Consider the following 18,925-nt stretch of genomic DNA (forward strand, 5'->3'; position numbering starts at 1 on the left):
GTGCTCTCACCTCCAAAGCTCCCTATTTCGAAGGACAGCCAGGACGCAGCCTTACACTGCCTTGAGTTATTCTAGGAGTCAGCAGCATGAAGTTCTCATTGTCTAAACTGCACATGAGGTCAATGTTACAGGAACTACTGTGGCTGAGAGAGCTTAGCATTTCTGCCTCTAGTACATCTACTACATGATCTTGTAATTAAAAAATGCACTCGCATGCAGGAACCAAGTTAAGAATGCACAGACAAATCTGATTTTCCATATTTCAAGTATTTGATTTTGCAATATGAACAATATCCTTTTAATGTAGGTTTCCTGGATGGATGTTCCTCCTCTTTCTGAGCAGAAGCCCAACAGCCCTAATCGCATAGTCTGGCACCCAACCAACACAGAGACATTTCTGTAAGACTCAACTCAAGGAATTTTATTGTGGCTGAGGCAATGCATTTTTCCCAGAAACAACTGTATCGCTTTGCCCAAATTAAAAGGGAGAAGCAGTCCGCTCCAGGCAGCCACCTGGCACGAGAAAATGGCAGCCCAATTAGTTCGTGTTTGGCAAATTTATGAGTAACTGTAGGGAAGGCGTTAGGAAGGGACGTGCCAGGCAGCCCCTTGCTTGCTGGTGCTACCACAGCGGCATGACACTGGCCCGCCTGATGAGGGAAATTAAACTCTAAATCATAAAGCGTTAAAGGATTATTTTAATGAATGAATCTGTGAAACCAAGCATCCTGTCTATCGAATAGCTTAACACCACCCCTTACTCTAATTTTGTTCCTTTTGTTAATCATCACTTAACTGCAAGACAGCTACTCTTCCTGCTGCCCCGCAGGAATAATTTGGTGTTTCACAACTTCCACCTGAGAGTTTCGAAACATGACAGAACTATTGACTAATATTTTAAAAATTAAATAGAAAGCAGGGTCACGAAGTTAAGGATCTGTTCTGGAGAGCTGAGTGAAAAAATCTGTCTTGCTTTTACTTTCCCAAAATGCAATGTCAGACGGAATATGGATCGACTAGCAAAAAGGGAATAAAACCACGGTAACTAGTATTGAAACTTTCAGAACCCATGTATTAGTTGTCTGTCTGTGAATCTATGACAGATTTGGTGAAAAATACATTTTTATCACCAGCCTTTCATTTAACTTATTATTAACACACTATAAATACATTTTATGTCAAATTTATCTCTTGTACAATTTCACAGGCTTAAATAACGTTATTCCAGGGCTGAATTTAGTGCCCTGTATTTAATTTACTCATAGTTATATATCCAGTACTTAAAGGCCTTAGGATTTCGAACAAAAGAAAACCATAAATTATCTGACATGAAACACCATCCTGATGTACAGCAGACATGAGCACTCAGTGCAATACAAGAGGAACTTTTTTTTTTTTGCCCCCCATAAAAAAGCATATTAAGTGCTTGGTTTACAGCATGTTTGCAAAGACACAAACCAAACCGCATTGCTTCGAGCCTGGCCCCGGCAGCGTGGGGGGGGTCTGCTGGGGACTCCTTGCCTGGGGCCAGGGGATGCACCGGCACAGCTGGAGCAAACTAGAAAAAAACGTTGGGAATAAAAATAAAGTTTTGGAAAGGATAGGTGGAGTGGGACAGACGCAGTTAGCCAGCCCGGGGCAGGGAAAGCCACGGGAAATGGGGGCAGCAGGTGTGGGGCAGCATCCAAAGGAAGCCGGACCCAGCAGGACCACGTGGGGATGGGGAAGGGGGGTAAAATGGGCACCTGAGTGCAGAGGAAAGGGGAAGCAAAATAATATGCCCCAGTGAGCTGGGAACTATGTGAGCTCAATAGTCCTGACAGAAGGTGGAACTAGCAGGGCCAAATTCAGAGCAATCTGGGAAGGGGTTAAAGGGAGGGGGGTTTCAATGGAAAATGTATCAGGAAAAGGCGAGGCACGAGGGAATAAAGGTGGAGTCAGTGATTACACTGTCAGTGCAACTGATTCAAACCATGAAGCACAGGCAGAGCAGAGGTCATTGTGCTCAACTCCGGCGGCGGCTGCGCAGTGCCGGGTGAGGTACGCCAGCCCTGCCGCTCGCTCCTCTGCTTCTGCTCCTCCTTCCTCGTTTCTGTGCAGTTTAGAACTTTAGCCCATATTTTTCAGCACCTGTTTTCCTCTCATCAAGAATAAAATGATACATTTATAACGTAATTCATTTATTCTCTCTAGGTCCAGTTAAAATTCAGCCTCTTTCTTCAGGTTTTCATTTACAGTCAGTCACCTTCTTTATTTATTCTCCCTTTCGTCTTGTCTCCTCATTGCTGTTTTTGCCTCTGCTCTTCCTCGCTTCCATTGCTTTCCTCTGTCACTGTCTCTCCTTCCCTGACCACCCTCAGCTTGGCCCCTGACCATCCTCCTTCCTCACCTACAGCAAAGCCCTGTCCCCACAAACCGCTCACACAGGCACCTCCGGATCCAGAGGACCCGCGACTTGTACCACCAACGACGCACCCAGACACTCCTACTGACCTGCATTTTTGAAAAACATTTTTTGTATTTATTGCTAGGAACAAACACAGCAAAGAGCAATTTGAACTGTTAGATTCACAGCATAACTCGCTGTGCTTGTTTTAAATTTCTGATAAATCCTTTGTATTTCTAAGGTTACATTGGGGTGGGATGAACTGCAATGAACAGTTCTACATAGGTTAAGAAACTGAACCTTACTATTTAAATGCAAAACCCCATCTGTTTCATCTTGAAGTGTGAATGTAGGGTTTTCTCTTACAATTTCATACTGCTTGTAACCTATTAGGAAATCCCACATATGTCCAAATGCTAGGCTATATTTGGAAACCATATTAAACATGAGAAAAACAGCTTTAGGGTTGGTAAGAGAACAGCAGTGATGAGATTTGCAAATCCTGCTCAGTCAAAACTTCTGCAGTAGAAAGTCCCTGTGGCTGCTGCACCTCTAACCTCCACCTGCAGCCTCGGGCTTGATTCTGCTCCCCTGCAAATCCACTGCTATGCTCCTGTTCATTTGCAAGGCACCTAGGACTTACTGGAAGTTTTGCCTGAAAGAGGACAATAAGGTTTCATCCCACTTTTTTAACCCCAGACTTTGTAATCTCTCCAGACAGTTTGAATTTGTTGTATTTAATAGAAATATAAAAACTTATAAGCTGCAAAATCACTTCAACCCACTATAATGATTTTGTGAGAAACCATAAGGGTTACAAAGTACTGTGGATTAGAAGCATATTTAAAGAGATGAACCATTAACACACCTTTTTTCCAGGTACAACGTGAACAATATAGAGGTGCCACTAATTTGTATTGCACACACCTGCTGAAAGAGGAACATGATATGGATCCACAGCGGAGGCTGCCGGCTGACGAGGGTAAAACTGGATTTACTGTACAAGCAGTAATGGCCCTTCAGGGGACAGCTGAAAGACAGCTTTGCGACACAACTTCTAACAGTATCTAGAAATAAATATACAGATTATTAAAGTCAAGTACATAAAAGACAGAAATCTACGTGTCCGTTAGCAGTGCACATGCAGTCATGCAGCGCCTAGGCATGCACTTCCACTCCGCAGGAATCTCAGGCTGGCTCAGCCCCTGCGGCATCAGAAGGGCGGTGCTGAGCCTGCACCCTTACATTAAACACAAGCCATCAGACAGTACAGGAGAAATTTAGTCTGCAGTGCTTTAAATCTTTGGTAGCAATCATCTGCTCCCAAACGCAAAAGGCGCGATGCAGCACACAGTCGGGATGTTCAGCTCCTTCGTGCTTTCTCATGCATTTGGTACCGTTGTTTGGCTTATTGAACCAGACAGATCTGTCAAAACCATGCATTACTTATTTTTATTTAAAGAATTTCTTGGAAAAAACATCCCATATTAGGAAAGAGCCATATGGGGGCCTGTCATTTGTGGAATCCTTGCCGAGACCTTGTGCGGCTGAAAGCTGCTGTCTGTAGGGACGGAGGAGTGTGGCGCACGGCTCCCAGCCAGGAGCAGCTCCTTCAGCCACTGGTGAAAGCTGCGGCACTTCCCCTTTGCTGTGGATTCTCCAGGAGCCAAAAGGTGCATAAATCGATTTACAACGCTACTGTGCACGTAGCATGTTTGCTGTACAGGCTATCTTACAAATCCATCATCAGGAATACCACAGTTTCAAAGAGGAGTATCAGTGAGTATTCACTGAGCCCTGCATCACCGCGGGGAGCTGATGTAGCGGCTCCTGCCCCACCGTGAAGGCTCCCAGCACAGCTCCTCACCCCGTCCACGCAGGAGCTGCAGCCCCACAGCTCAAGTCCACCTGAGCCTGCCTGTGCACAGATGCTCTGGCTACAGCCTGGCTTTAGGGGCTCCAGGTCCTACGGATCCCACTTCTGAGCTGATTTTTACACACTAAGCCAGGGAGCTGCAGCTCTTGCCACATTCTCTGAGAGGCACAACAGACAAGGGACAGGAATCGTTGCTGCTGCCATACTGCAAGGAACAACGTGACACAGTGACTTGCTCAAATCTGCAAGCCAATGCACAGGCAGCTGCTGGCAGAGCTCCTGGGCCACAACTGCTGGCACAGCCACAGACTTTGCAGCAAAAAAACACAGGGAGAAGGAAAAGGTATGGAGCGGCAGGTCCAGCTGGACAAGAGACTGCAAACGCACTCACAGGTGCACGCCGGGAACAGCAGGGTACGTCAGTTCACAGCTGTGCCTGGTGTCACCTGCTTAGTGCACAGGTTTTCACCAAAAGCGCGGTTTGACTCTTTGTCCCAGCTCTGGGGTACTACACACAAAGCATCTCCAAGTCTTGCTGCTCTACCAAATACCAACCATTTATGCCACCTGTGATGGCATCACCTGTTGATAAAAATCCCGCAGAGGTTATGTGGAATCTGAAGGTGTCCTTTGGGGTCAGCTGCTCTGTACAAAGCTAAATGCTGCGTAATGTTACCTGACTCCAAACTTCCCGTGCTGGTTTGAACTGGAAATGAAGCCCTTGAGATGCACAATTCTGTTTTTGCAAAATATTGACCTTGAACCCTCATTCTCTGTCTTTGGATGACTGCTCATAATGACTAAAGCACATTAGGCATAACCTGATCAGGCTGCTTAATGAACTTAAAATAGTGGTATCATTTTATAGCCCTTTTGAATGGGAACAAGAGGCTACCCGAGGTAAAAAGGCATGGAACACAGAAGACTGAGATCCTTAGATGATAACCTTGATGCAAAGATGGGAGAGAGCTGCACCCTCTTCACCCAGCTGGACAGTTGAACTTGGAAAGGGAGAGGGGAACAACCGGTCCCAGCAGCTGCTGCCGCCGCGCTTGTTTCCCAGCTAAAGGCAGAAATGGCACAGACAGACAAGCGCCCAGCAGTGGCTGCTGAGCCTGCTAGGCTGATCCATGCACAAAGCCACCGCTGTCCCTTTCCCAAGGCCCTGGCATGCCAGCACCTGCAGGGTCAGAGCCAAAGCACACCAAGCGGAGGGAGCAGTCACCCGGCCAGGTCTGGCCGCACCATGCCCGCAGGATGAACCGTGCGGCTGAGGAGGCTGACACGGGCCAGCTGGGCAGGGAGCATCACCCAAGGTCGCGTGCTATCCTGGTGAGTCACCCTGTGGTGAAGGTGTAGGAATAAAAAACGCTGTAAGAAAATACCCTAACTGGAAAAATTACTTGTAGCTTTTTAGAAAATGTAGCTAACGGGACAATTTAAATAGCACAGCCTTCTGAATCTAATGACAACGGGAGCCAGCAACAAGGAAGACTGATAACAGAAGCAACAAGGAAGACTGATATCAGAATGCAGCCTTTCTGTCCAACAACAGATCATCTTGAAATACTTATTGTTTTAACATTTTTCATCGAATCAAGATGTGGAAGCATAGGAGAGAAATGTAATAAATTCAGTATTTCACAGCAAACCATGATGTATGAGGAAAGAGTTTACTGGAGGTACAAAACCCCAGTTTCCCTAGAGCAAAAGCATCAATGGATCAGATTGTCACTGAAAATGCAGAAAATTTAAAACTGGGATATTGGAACCTGCTGAAGATGCTACAGAGAGACCAGATGGCTGGGAGAAAAAACTTTAGAAGCTGGCAAGTGGAAACCAGTTTATTAGCCTTTGACAAAGCTGTTTGAATTTGCTGAGAAAGGAAAGTCACCAGTGTCAAGCTGGGGCTGCAGAGCTCGTTGAGACTCCATTGTAGCACAGGAGAAGAGACCTGAGATGTAACAGCACGGGAAGATTAAAGTTATGGTTCAGAAAAACCAGTAGAGTCACTACACATACTGTGGGGAAACACACACCAGCCAAAGCAATGCAGAGTATTTGGAAGCGAGCACAAGAACAAACCAGACTGTAGCGACCACAGCGTAAGGGCTGACAACAGCACTCCTTCCTCAGAGAGCACTTACACGGTATGATCAGCAGTGTTATAGCAGATGAAGCTTGGATTATCTGGAAACCAATGGGGTGTTCATTACTCTTTAATCGGAGGCAGGTAATAAGCCAATGTGGGGCCAAAGCAGAAGGAAAGCCACAGGCTCCAGGAGGTCAGAGGGTCAGACCAGGCAGCGAGCTTTCCTCCTGGAGAGGGAGCTCATGAACCAAGTCAAAATGATGTTGAACTGAACAAGACTACAAACATCATGCAGATCACTCCCCTCCAAAGAGGCAGGACCTAGACCAGCCCCGGCTCTCCTAACCCATGGGTGAGCCAACAAGAAAACCCAGCTGTATTTGTGTCTAGAGAGTGCATTAACAGAGGACAGCTTTGAAGACATTTCCTTTGCTTTGAGGCAGCAATGGAAAGAGGAGCTGAAGTGGGGCCACTGCTCTTGGCTACTCCAAGCATATAAAAAAAGGAGGTGTGCTCACTGGTGTTAGGAAATATGGAGTTTCCTCTTGTGTAGGCCTGAAAAAATGAATATATTACAGGAGAACGTTGCCTCGAAGAAGGAAAGAATCTGCACAAAGTGGTGGCTTGATGTCAAGAATTGGGCATTTGTAGACTGCACTTTGAAGAAGATGATATTGATTTGTGAACACTGACTGAATCCTGTGGAAAGTGGCGGTGCTGTCTGGGTCACGTCAATCACTCCAACGCAAACATACTCTAAGAACTACAGCGGGACAATATTAGACCATAAGCTTTCAGCAGCAGAAAGCCAGGGCTTAAAGTTAAACCAAGAAAGATGGAAATGCTGCTAAACTGAGATCTAACAGTTCTGAAAACTAACTTAGCTGGAGACCACAGATACATCGTGCCCATAAGCAATACACCTTAGCAGGAAAAAGATGGGCACAAAATCCACTACTCTTGGATTAGTGGCTATGGGGAAAATCTGAGTTTAACCTAGTTACCCAAATCTACTGGTTCATACCCAAACCTTCCAGTGTTCAATGTTCAATATAAAGGAGGTCGAGAAATGGAAAGGGTTAATTAGAGCAACCCTAAGTCCTGGGACATATTAAAGCACAAAACTAAATGATGTCTCCAAGGAGGTTGTTGACAGAATGCTTTTCCAACAGCGTGGTCCAAACTAAAGACCCCCGGTTTATGCATCACAGATGCTAACAAAACCTGAACTTCAATACACTCAACCAGAAGTAGAGGCTTGGCCTTGGTCCAACGTGTGTGAAAAGTTTAATGCTTCATTATGAGAAATCGCTCTCAGCTAAAAGTGACCATAAACCACGTACTGCCACTGCGATAAAGAGCTAGCAGTCAATGCCTTCCTCTTCAGTGAGTACAGCGGTTATTTTTTCAGTTCCAAATGTATGAATTGACAAGGAACCTGGGAGGCATTTAAAGGCTGCAGACAAACACTGGAGTGCATTAAACAACTGAGCAAGGCACCAGAGCCCACAGCCAGACTCCTTGTCACCCACAGTAAGGCCACATCAAGCAGCCCTGGGCAGCCTCCCACAGAAGCCATCAGAGCTGTGAGCAGAAGGTGACAGGGCTCCAGGATACCAGCCCCTGGGTTAGCAATTACAAAAGGGAGCCCTGTGCTAGGTAGGACTGCGTTTGATGGGACTATTAAGGAAATTCCTAAATGCTGCAGAACAAAAAAATTGTAAAGTATATATGGAAAGACAAAAACCTAACAAACTGCTTAGCAAGACATTGTGGATCACACAGAAAAATACCGAGGCTGATAACACATGCCAAAATAAACGTCAGCTCAGGCACTGGAGTCCATGCTGGCTGCGCAAAACGTTAGTTCCTGGAAAAAAGCAGCATTCCTTTGTCAAAATCAAGTGAAAAAAGCCTCCTACTCAGACAATGTTCAAACCTCTGGTATGGGATGAGCGATTACTCATAGCTATTTCTGCTACATTTGATGTGTTGGATTTGGCAATGTCTGATAACAAGCCAAGGTTTACTACGTGTGGTTTTCAACAGTTTGCAATGAACTACCAGTTTCAACACATAACAGCTAAGCTCAGTTATCCCAAAGTCAAAGGAAAGCAATATTTAAATAATCAACCTGTTCTGATGAAGGCTAAGATAACCCCGATCCATATGTAGCACTACTATTACATTGTATTTCACTCAAGTGCAAACCAACATGCCAGTACCATGGGAATTCATTTTTATGGTCACAGGAGACATGTAAATAGATAGGCAAGGCAAAACTAGTTTCTTGTCATCACCTGGGCACATTGAAGCTGCCCAGAATGAAGCTGGGCACATTTTCAAGAAAATGAAGTGTCAGAAAAGTATTTACATTGTGCTGTTTCACAAAATGCTTAAAATGGGGGAAAAAAAGTTATCATTTTAATTCATAGTACCATCAGAGACTGACCTACCAAATGTGAGATTGGCACACTGGGTATACACACACTGCAGAATAGCCAGTGGGCTGTTTTATCACTAACTCCCGTACAGAGACAGACCTCTAACTAAAAATATGAATTGTAATAACCATGGTTTGAGTCATAGTCTTCCAAATTTGACAGCATCCACTGAAGATGAAGGAGCAGAACTAAAAGCAACTGCCTTCCTGCGGTTCTGCTCACTGGAGCACTTGCCACCCACAAATGTGCACATCTGCTCACCTGTAACCGAGTGCTCAAGTGTCTGGCCAAAGTATTCAAGAAGTCTTTAACCACCATGGCTCTCTCTTTCCAGCATGATGAATAATAAAATAGGTTTAAACACTTATTCAAATGTAACCATGTCAGTAGAGTCCTCTTGTACTACTGTTCCATATAAAAACATTGCAGATGACGTGAATACTGTTCAACTGGTTATCAGAGTCTGTTGTGCTCAAACAATACCCCCCAAATGCCTGTATTATATATGGCAAATGGTATCTTAGCACCCAGAAGCTGTTGGACACTAACTTTTGTATGCCGCATTTACATTTTGAAGAAGCCAGACCAAAGCATTGAACGTTCCTACAAGTGACACTACTACTCTTTACAGGTATTTCCTCACTCATGTAGCAAGTTCAATGCAGATTGACCATGTGCTGCTGTAGCAGAGGTAGTAACATTCACCATGGGTTTTGCTGTTTCTAGCATAATATTGCACTTTTGTAATATCTTATTCAAGGATCTCAAAGAACCATTATTTGAGCCTCAAAATGTCCATCACAGTAGGTCATCTTTGCTGTACTTTGTGAACAAGTTAGAAGTGTGGCAGGATCACTTAGGAGTGAAGCATGTCTGTAACACATCTGTGTTCATACTTGTGCTTAGGCATACTCTGAGAATGAAAAAAGGTGCTTTTAAAGTCATCGCAGTATTTACAAATTGCATGTACTTATGCAATCAGTATGATACGCAGTTTAGGAAGATACATTCTGGGCTTTCCTAAAACACACACGTCAATAAATGGGCTGAGCTTTTAGTAAACTATGTTGCATACTTTTCCCAGTCTGTCATTGCAAGTTACATGAAACACCAAAGTATCAACCTTGTGTAATCCCAATGGATTTCAGAGTTGCAGCAGAGATAATACAACGCAGCAAGACCTATTCCCACCTGCGAGACCTGAAGGCAGTCATTTCCAGGGAACACAGCTCACGGCATTTGCACTTGGCAATGCGCAGCAGCTGACAGAGTGAGCAGGGATCAGGTCTGTAGGTTTAGCCAGGAAAGAGGAGCATACAAAATTTTTTTGCTAAGAACAACAAAATTAAGTAACTTGCAGGCTTGACTTAGCAAAAAACTTTGAAGGTGAAAAGAAACCAGTCTCAGCCTACGAAGGTGAGGACAACTTAGTTCCCTGAATCTCTTGTAATTCCAGGCCTGGAAACACGTAACCACTCACCCTGACTTTGCCTGGTAAAGAAAGATTAATTTAGCCCCAAGAAAATTCCAGGATATCAGTAAGATACAACACACAGGAGAGTCCTGTCAACAAAACCTACTTGCTCTGCAACAGCTCGCTCAGCACACAGCACAGCTTGGCGAGTGCTGGTAATCCAATGCTGACTAAAGTCTTTTTGATGTGATTTAAAGCAATGAAGTCCAAATTATGGCAAAGATGGATCTGCAACTCTTTAAAATAATTGTTCAAAAGTATGTAAGGGAGAGAGGAAGGAAAAAATTAACAAATTTCCCTGAGGACATTAAGCCTATTACATTGGTCACATTTAAGCTACACATTTACAGACTCTAGAACCAGTACTTTAAAAATCTACTGTCATTTCTAAATGTGGAAAGCAAATTTGAAGCAGGGTGTTTATGCCAACTTCTATTTCACTGAGTAACCTGTCTCATCTGACCTAAATTAGGATTTATGGAAGCACCATGTCAACCACTAGATTGGTGCCTCTAATAGCACTTCAATACTGCACGGGGTCATAGAGGCTTTGTGGAAAACGAAAAAGAAAAAAACCCCAGAGACAGACTTGTCTTACGACTATTTAAGCTCTTGGAGCTGCACAATGGATATGATCATTTTGCTTGGGCCAGGAAAATCCCTTGTACGTGTCAACATGTCAAAAGGTAGTGCACGAGGAGGACAGTTCAGGGACAAAATGATACGACACTGGGTATATCTTTGTTGTGGCATTGACTTAGTATAGGTGATCACAGGTGAACGTACACTGTGCAGTGGTCTGAACGCCAGTCACCCCCATAGCCACCTTGCTGCTTTATTGCATGAAAAATCAGCTTCTCATGCACCCGCGAGCTGCTGTTGGCTGAGCCACACTCTGACATTCTCAGAGAGAATTACAGCACATTTTGTACATCTTGTCAGCGCTCCCTTTGGTAATGGCAGAGAAACCAATTTGTCCACACTTGGGATCTCAGCCCATGACCCCACATCCGCAGACTACTGCAGACTCAGGGAGAGGCCAGTGAGCTCTGGTGCAAAGCAGGTTTATTAGGTAAGAAGTCTGTGTATGTTGATGAGAGTTTTGTTTAGGCTAAGCACCAGCAAACAAAGCAACAAAGGAGAAAAGTTCATAGCTCTGCTTCATCTCATTAGCAGCAAAGCAACATCTACTGCTGCTGTGGGGTAACACACTGAACAGATGGAACAAGTGCTTGTTTCATCCAGTTGCTATGAACTACCCCTATTGATGAGCACCGAAGAGCGAACCTAAGCCAAGACGCTTTAGGGGTCTGTGCATCCCTCCACTCAAGCTGCTCCTCGTCTCAGCATCCCCCTGGGCACCATACCCAGCTGCAGCTACATCCTGCTCTCCTGCATCGTGGGCAGCAGCAGCTGGTCACACCTGGGCACATCTCCTTAAAGAAGGATGTGTTCTCCTCCTTCCTCAGCCTGGCTTCAGCTTGGAAGGAGAATCCGAGTACCACAAAAAAAGGATTTTTAAAACATGAAGAATATGTGAGGCACAAAACACCACAGGGTCACCAAACGCCACAGAAGGCAGAGAGCGGTGAAGATCCCAAGCAAATGCTCCTCCAGTCAAGAAACACTTCTGATCACATCTGTTGCCAAGTCTCAAACTTCCAGCAAGAGAATAAGCAACAACTTGTTTTTCCTACAAGAAACAAGAGAATATATGTTGCTATTGTGAAGTTCACTACCAAGTAGTTGTGCCGGGGGAAAAAGAATAAAACATAAACAGAAGAATGTCAGTGGAGTTGTTAATTGTTGTTTATTCCAGCTTAACACGCTGGGCTAAACCAGGAGAAACACAGGCAAGTAGATACAGAGTCACTGGTTCTGGAAACAATTAATGCATTATTTGATTTACATTGGTAATCCTTTACTATTAAATAAAAACTGTTAATAGGAGTAAAAGTATGCTCATAAATCTCCCAAAAAGAATCAAACCCACCCACCATAAACATGAAACCAGGGAATAAGAAATAGATGCAACTTTTTAAATTTCAATTTTAAGCCTTTGTCAGCTTCCTCACTTTCCTTTGCTTGTTCTCTTCAGTTTGGATTACAAGTAGGTATACAAACAATAAATATGTTTATAGGAGAAAGGGGTAATTTTTAAAGCAACCAGCTTCAAGAGATGCTGATTTATTTATTTTTTTAACACTACTAGCTTTGCCTGCATGCCATAACTCAGTCCAACAGATTTAACTTGCAGGAAGTTACACAAAAATTAAGAGAGAATGTATGATTATAATGGGGTCTGGAGAGCCACTACAATGCACTCAATACACAGAGTCCAAATCTGTGTGCAAAAGCCACATTTGAGAACATACAGATTAGCTTAGCTCTACAAAACCCTCTGTCTTCCTTCCCTTTACCATCGGGACAATGAGAAGCCCATGTCATTTGGGAAGGTACAATGGTAAGATCTCTCCGCCACATCGTCCCATCTTCAGAAGCAAAGGTGCATCGGCCCTTCCGCTGCCCGTATCGATGACTGACATGCAAAAAGCCCAGAAAGTGTGTGCAGCAAAGCAGGGTCTGGGGAAATCATCCCACTCCGGCTGCTGCCTGGCTCCTCCGTGTCCTGGCCGCATCCCCAGCCTGGCCGAGGGCTGCTGGCCCACCCGCCTGCACGGCGGCACAGGCACCTCCTCAAGGAACCATTAGGCCTGTCCTGGTCCAACCCAGAAGTCAAGTTCCCCTGGTTTGGCTTCTCCCTCAGGAGAGGGATAACACCACCCCACCCGGAATCTCCCAGCTACCAGGCAAAGCGCATGTGGAGACCAGCCTGTTCCAAGCGATGCTTCCAGGCTAGGTGTAAAGCGCACGTGATTTGCTATTATCACGTACGTGAGGGCAGCAAGTTATGAGCGTGTTCATGTTCCTATTACACTCCCCGTCATGCTGGGAGTTTCTCCACGGTCTGACGATGCAGATCACCGTGGGCACGATGGCCAACCTGGGAGTTAGCACTCCCATTCGCGCTGCCTGCCCTCACATTTGGGATGCATTTGAAATACCAGTCCTGCAGAATAAAATGCCAGCTAATATTATTTTTGGCCTAGCAGCAACAGAGTTGATCTCTGGAAACGCTGGCTTGAGCCTATGCAACTTTGTGATCCCACTGAAGAACTAGAGGTCCATCTGTTCCAAATCAATGTTTGGCTTATGGAATGCTGGAATTTATCAGACCGGTGCAGGGGTGAGCACTGCAGGGGAGCAATAAGCTTTTCCATCTACACCGTCATATGGTACCGATTATCTCTCAGTACAGCATAAAACATAATAATAACCAGATTTATGACCAACATACTGCAACCTGTTTCCCCTGCCACCTCCTCCTCTTCCAGCATTTTGTCATTAACCCCACAAAATGTTTGCTGTTTGTTTCCTTCTGTAGGGCACCAAGGAGCCAGCAGTGACTTACTACTATAAAATGGCTATAATATTTTTCATTGGATGGAATTGCATTTTGAATGTGGCTTCAGTGACCACGGATTGAATGATGCACTAGATCTCCCTGGGCTCTATCCTTTTAAAAAGGAGACTAGGCAGGCTGGAGATGTGCAAACCCTTCAGCATCCTCTACACACAGATATTATCAAATGCTTTCTTTCCAACAGCTCACTTGACACTCAGTGCTCAGACCTAAGTTAATGGCGGCATTTTTATCCCAATTATCTAAAAAGCAAGTAGAACTAGAGTGGAAAACAAGGACCTGCCCTCAAGTTATAACCAAATCCAGCAGCCACACAGGCTCGTGTCTGGGAACCATCTGACACCAGCCACTTTCAGAGGCAGGATACACATGGCCATGCATTTGATCCACCATCCCTACACGTCTGGGACACTAGAAGAACAAGAAGTGAAAAATCACCCAGCATGCAGGGTTCAAGGTGAGACCCAGCAAGGCTAGAGCAGGCAGAGCCCGCCAACTGCTCAAAAGCCCCGTGCTGCATGCAGGGGTAACTGGGGCTACACCAGGTAAAATAGGGCAGACTCAGGTCTCAGCTGGATGTTGTGGCACTCCCAAAGCCAACACCAATAATAATGCCCGATACAGGAATGCCATCTTTCACCTAAGCCTTTCAAAGCAACCTACTCCAACCACTGCCAGCCTTGTCTCCCCAGGAGGGTACACGAGACCTAGAAAAGCAGAAAGGCTGAAGGACCTTTCAGAAAGCACCCACACAGCCAGTGAAGAAACTGCAAATACAACACAGGGATCTTGAACGTAGGCTCTTGTTCTTAATCACTGGGGCCCCAGCCACATCAAGGTAGCAGAAATCCTGCCCAGCATACACTGAAAAGCAATAACCAAACTTGGGAGCATTCAGGAAATTCTAGATGCACAAGTCTGGGCCACTGCCATCTGCAAGATCCTGGAGGTACCAATAAGATGTAAGATCACAAACCATCTGGAAAAATATGGGCTGATGAAAACTACTTTGCTTAGCTCCAAGAAAGCTAAAGCGCCTGACAAATATGGTGGCTTTCCCGACCCCACCCCCTTTTTTTTTTTTTTTTTTTTTTTTTGAGGAAAAGATCCATAGGCTTAAGAGGCTTAAAGTGACGAACATGACATAAAAGAATGCCTCAAATTGCTCAAGGTATGGCAGAGATGTGAATCTGGGCAAAGTGGTTCAAACTAAGCAGGAACTGAACCAAACCATCAACCCCAAACTGCAACAAGCTAAAATAAATGGATTTTTGCGGTTTCTAATGCCTTCTTTCTGCCCCTGTTTAAATCCCCTCTACGACTGCAGTGTAGTTCCATAAGATTCACTTATGCACACACGCACATGCATCTGGTAAGCTGTTGTAGCTTGTCTGTTCTTCAAAACACCCTCAACTTGATCATTTTCTTAGTATAAAGTATTCTGGCCAACAGCCCAGTCTTAACCCTGCTTCTGCTGCAGGATCATCACCCTGCCTGAAGCACACACAGCCAAAAATAGTAAAAACTAAATGAGATAACAGGAGCTGAGGACATGTCAATTTTCCAATGCATATAGGAGGCATCTTCAAACTGTCAGAGACAGATCATGGATCCACCCTTACAGTTCTTAAACTGTAGCCCTTCACAGCTGTAAAAGCTAACACTTCAGTTAATATTACATAAACGTTGACATAAGAGTGTAAATCAAATAAGCTTATAAGTCAACAAGGAGACAGAAAAAATAAACACCCCATAAAGCAAAAATATTTTGTGAGGGATAAGACTTACACAGCAAATGCCTGACTCAATGGCAAAAAACAAAACTTGCAAATCACAATGTTACAGAGCAGAGGAGGATTGCATGCAGGGGACCTGGAGCTGTCACCTGGTCTGCCCCCTCACCCACAGTCAGAGGCAAGAGTGCCTGTGCCACTGGGAGCTGTAGCAGCAGTACAACCGGCTGGTGGTGTAAGGCAAGCTTTCAGAAGTAATAAAAATCTTACATTACATCAACTGATGTACGTGGAAAAAACAGAAATGTTTTAGGGAGCACCAACACTTCTTCAGATCTGTCAGACCTCACAGCCTTGCCCAGGCCAGCTTTCCAGGTTTCTTTAATGTGCTTTTAACCTCCACAACCTCCTCTGCCAGCACAAGCTAGAGAACTTTTTCTACTATTTAAGCTGAATATTTTTTTACTGGTATTTAAGCTCATTATTTCCTGCCTTGTCCAGTATGGTCTGTTCCCTTAACCATCTTGCACACAGGTGAAAATTGTTATTAAGTCCTGCTTCAGTTTTATTCTACTTTGGTTAAGAAACCAAATTTTCCAATTTTCATCCTTTTGAGGGATGTTGGAATGGCAACTCTGATTCAAGCCAGAAAGTCCCACCAGTATCTTATCCTGGTATTAGCTCACAAAGGGTGAGTAGGAGAACAGTAAGCAAGGAGCGCAAGGGCAGACAAGCACACAGCAGTAACTTCCCTCCTGCTCCCGTGGGCCCTCCATCCGTGGGCCCAGCATTTCCAGAGTCAGGGGTGGTATTATTTTTATAACCCTTGAATGGCTGTAATCCATGAATTTACCTCATCACTTCTGAAACCAGGTACTCTTTCAGCATACTTAATGCACTGTAGAAATCAGTTCCGCCATTTAATTGCACATATCTAATTACGTTTAAGAGGTGCCTATTTTGTGTATTTTGCATTTGCTTCCTGACTTCATTACGTGTCCTCTAGTGCCTGTATTAGGACAGAGTGAGCCACCACGCCCAATTAATCTTCTCAGTCGTTCATGACATTGCAAATCTCTAGAGCTGTCTCTTTTCCAGACTGAAGTCCCAGTCCATTTTTCTTCATATGGAAGTCTCTGATTATCCTCATACTCCTGCCACCTGTCTCCTTTTTCCTTCAACACTCAGGATCCAATTAATGCAGACAATGGCATAACGATGTCATTTCTTGTATCTATTTTTCTTCTCTTGGGAGATAATTCTTCTCTTGTCTACAGTGCTGGACTCTATGATCTTAAAGGTCTTTTCCAACCTAAATGATTCCATGATTTGCTTTTTTTTTTTGTCAGCTGCTGAGCACTGAAGCGAATGCCCTCTGTCTTTCTGCAAGGTAGTGACTCCATCTTTGGAAAACCGTCTGCAGCCTCTTGCTTTCATTCCTACTGCTCTTGGTATTAATGCCCCCAGACCTAGCAGGAGCTGTGCATGCACACTAATTCTGGATGTAACCAAAGGCATGCAAGCTGCTTGTGCCCTCACCAGCATGCCACTGCAGCATCCTTGGGGGGGGGTGGGGGGGGTGGGGCGGGGGGCGCGGGGCAGGGGGGAGGTGCACCCAGCCTCAGTTTTAAGCACTAAGGAGCTCACCACATTCACAAACAGTCTGCCCAGAGGTTAGATATCATTGTCATTAGAAATGCGAGCAGGGGGTTGAATTCTGTTTCAGTTGTTGGCTCATCATTCCTTAGAAATTCTTACAACTGACATTAACACTGTTAACCTGTGTGTGAGCTGCCACTTGAAAGCCCAGGAAAGGTGTGACTGGCAAAAGGGTACGTGGGGAACTCTGCACTGTCCGTTATTAACACACTGCAGCACAATTTTCTTGCAACATATTTCCTTCAAGCACTCTGTGTCATGGGAGAGTGCTCTGAAGAAGAGGTAGCTCTGAAGAAAAGCTATCTTTTCGTATTTTCCATGTTTTATATATTAAATTTCCAGTTCCAACGCCTACATAACTAACATAAAATTTCCCAACTACGTATATTAATATTTTCCAACTTTTCCCACTATTTTCAAAACATCACATTTGAAAAAATAAGATTTGAATGGGCCCTTTGTAGTGTGTAGGAATCACAGAAGTCCAATAACTGCAAGGTTTATGTAATATCTGAAATATGAACAACGCTGTCCCCTGCGTAATGAGCCAGCCTGCATTTCTTCAGTGTATTTAGAATGAGTCACATAAATCTCCTGTGCTGCACATGTGTCCCTGCTCAAAGAATTTCCCCAAGAATGCTAGTTGAGGATTTCCAGGAAATTACAATAGTTTGAATGAATTTAGAAATAGTCACATCCTTGAACATATCATTACTACTTCAGAAAGGAAACTGAGCAATACATTAAAAAACGTTCAATATATTGTATTTGATTAATGCAAGGTCACAGCATTCAGCACTTCAAAACCCAGATTGTTCACTCATGTTTGCAACGTAATTTTATGAAACTAAAGTTTTATCATTAATTCTACTAAATAACTATTTCAAATATTAAACCTGGAATTTAAAATATTTCGGAAATAATATAATTATATCCCTTTTACGAGTGGATACTTCTACTACTTGACCACTGAAAAAGTAAACAAATATTTTATCAATAAAAGTTGATATTTGAGGGACCTGAAGTTATACAATATTAGATTACATTTTAAGAGACTGCAAATTAATTTATTCAGTTAGCTACTCCTTGGAATCAAAGTGGCCCACTGAAGGGCTGGGCTGTAAACAGCTCATGACCACCAGCAAGCAGTTAGAGGCACACAAATTCACGTTACAGGGAGCTGCTCAGTGCAAGCAAGAGGCTCACAACCCAACCTGAAATATTTACTTCAAGGAGGAGTATCAGACCCATCTTGCAGTGTATCGCCCACCTCCCCCACAGTCTCACAAAACCAGCTTTCTTGCACTTGAAAACAAATACCCGCCCTTGATGAAAGCAGAAAACATGAAACAACCCAGGGAAAAGGTGAGATAGGATCCAACCCCACCCAGAGCACTGGGGATCTCATTGTGTTGTGCCTCCAAGGAGCTTTGCATCCAGACTGGAACACGCTGACCTGAGGGTCCTGGCCTTGTGTATCTTGTAAGTCAACTGAAGCAATAATATCATGATAATGAAGAAGGAGACACAGATCTGCCCTTGACCAACCCAGCAGGCTAAGAAAGAGTCTTAGGTATTAGCACGTGCTCACCCAAAGGCTTGCACGGCAGAGTCCGACCTGTGGCACGTGTGCTTTGTTGCACCCAACGCTCCACGACTGTTAACGCAGCTCCGTAACTTACAGCCTGGAGCTGGGCCACATGCGCCTGGCCTGCCGGCCCTGCAGACACAGCCAGAGGAACTGCCAGCCCTAGCCAACACCCACATCCCTTCAGCC

At 44.5% G+C, this 18,925-nt stretch overlaps 1 protein-coding gene across 3 annotated transcripts in view; it reads right to left on the minus strand.

Annotated features, from left to right (window-relative positions):
- VEPH1 (ventricular zone expressed PH domain containing 1) overlaps positions 1–18,925 on the minus strand; it is a 102,000-nt gene that overhangs the window by 34,248 nt on the left and 48,827 nt on the right. For all 3 annotated transcript variants that reach the window (XR_008825216.1, XR_008825217.1, XM_056358809.1), the window contains exon 11: positions 3,314–3,453. Coding sequence is in view for 1 of the 3 variants with exons in the window: in XM_056358809.1 (XP_056214784.1) it covers positions 3,314–3,453 (140 nt within the window). In the remaining 2 variants the exon portion in view is untranslated. The remainder of the gene's footprint in view (positions 1–3,313; positions 3,454–18,925) is intronic.

This window comes from Falco biarmicus, chromosome 13 (assembly GCF_023638135.1).
Source record: "Falco biarmicus isolate bFalBia1 chromosome 13, bFalBia1.pri, whole genome shotgun sequence".
NCBI classification, from domain to species: Eukaryota; Metazoa; Chordata; class Aves; order Falconiformes; family Falconidae; genus Falco; species Falco biarmicus.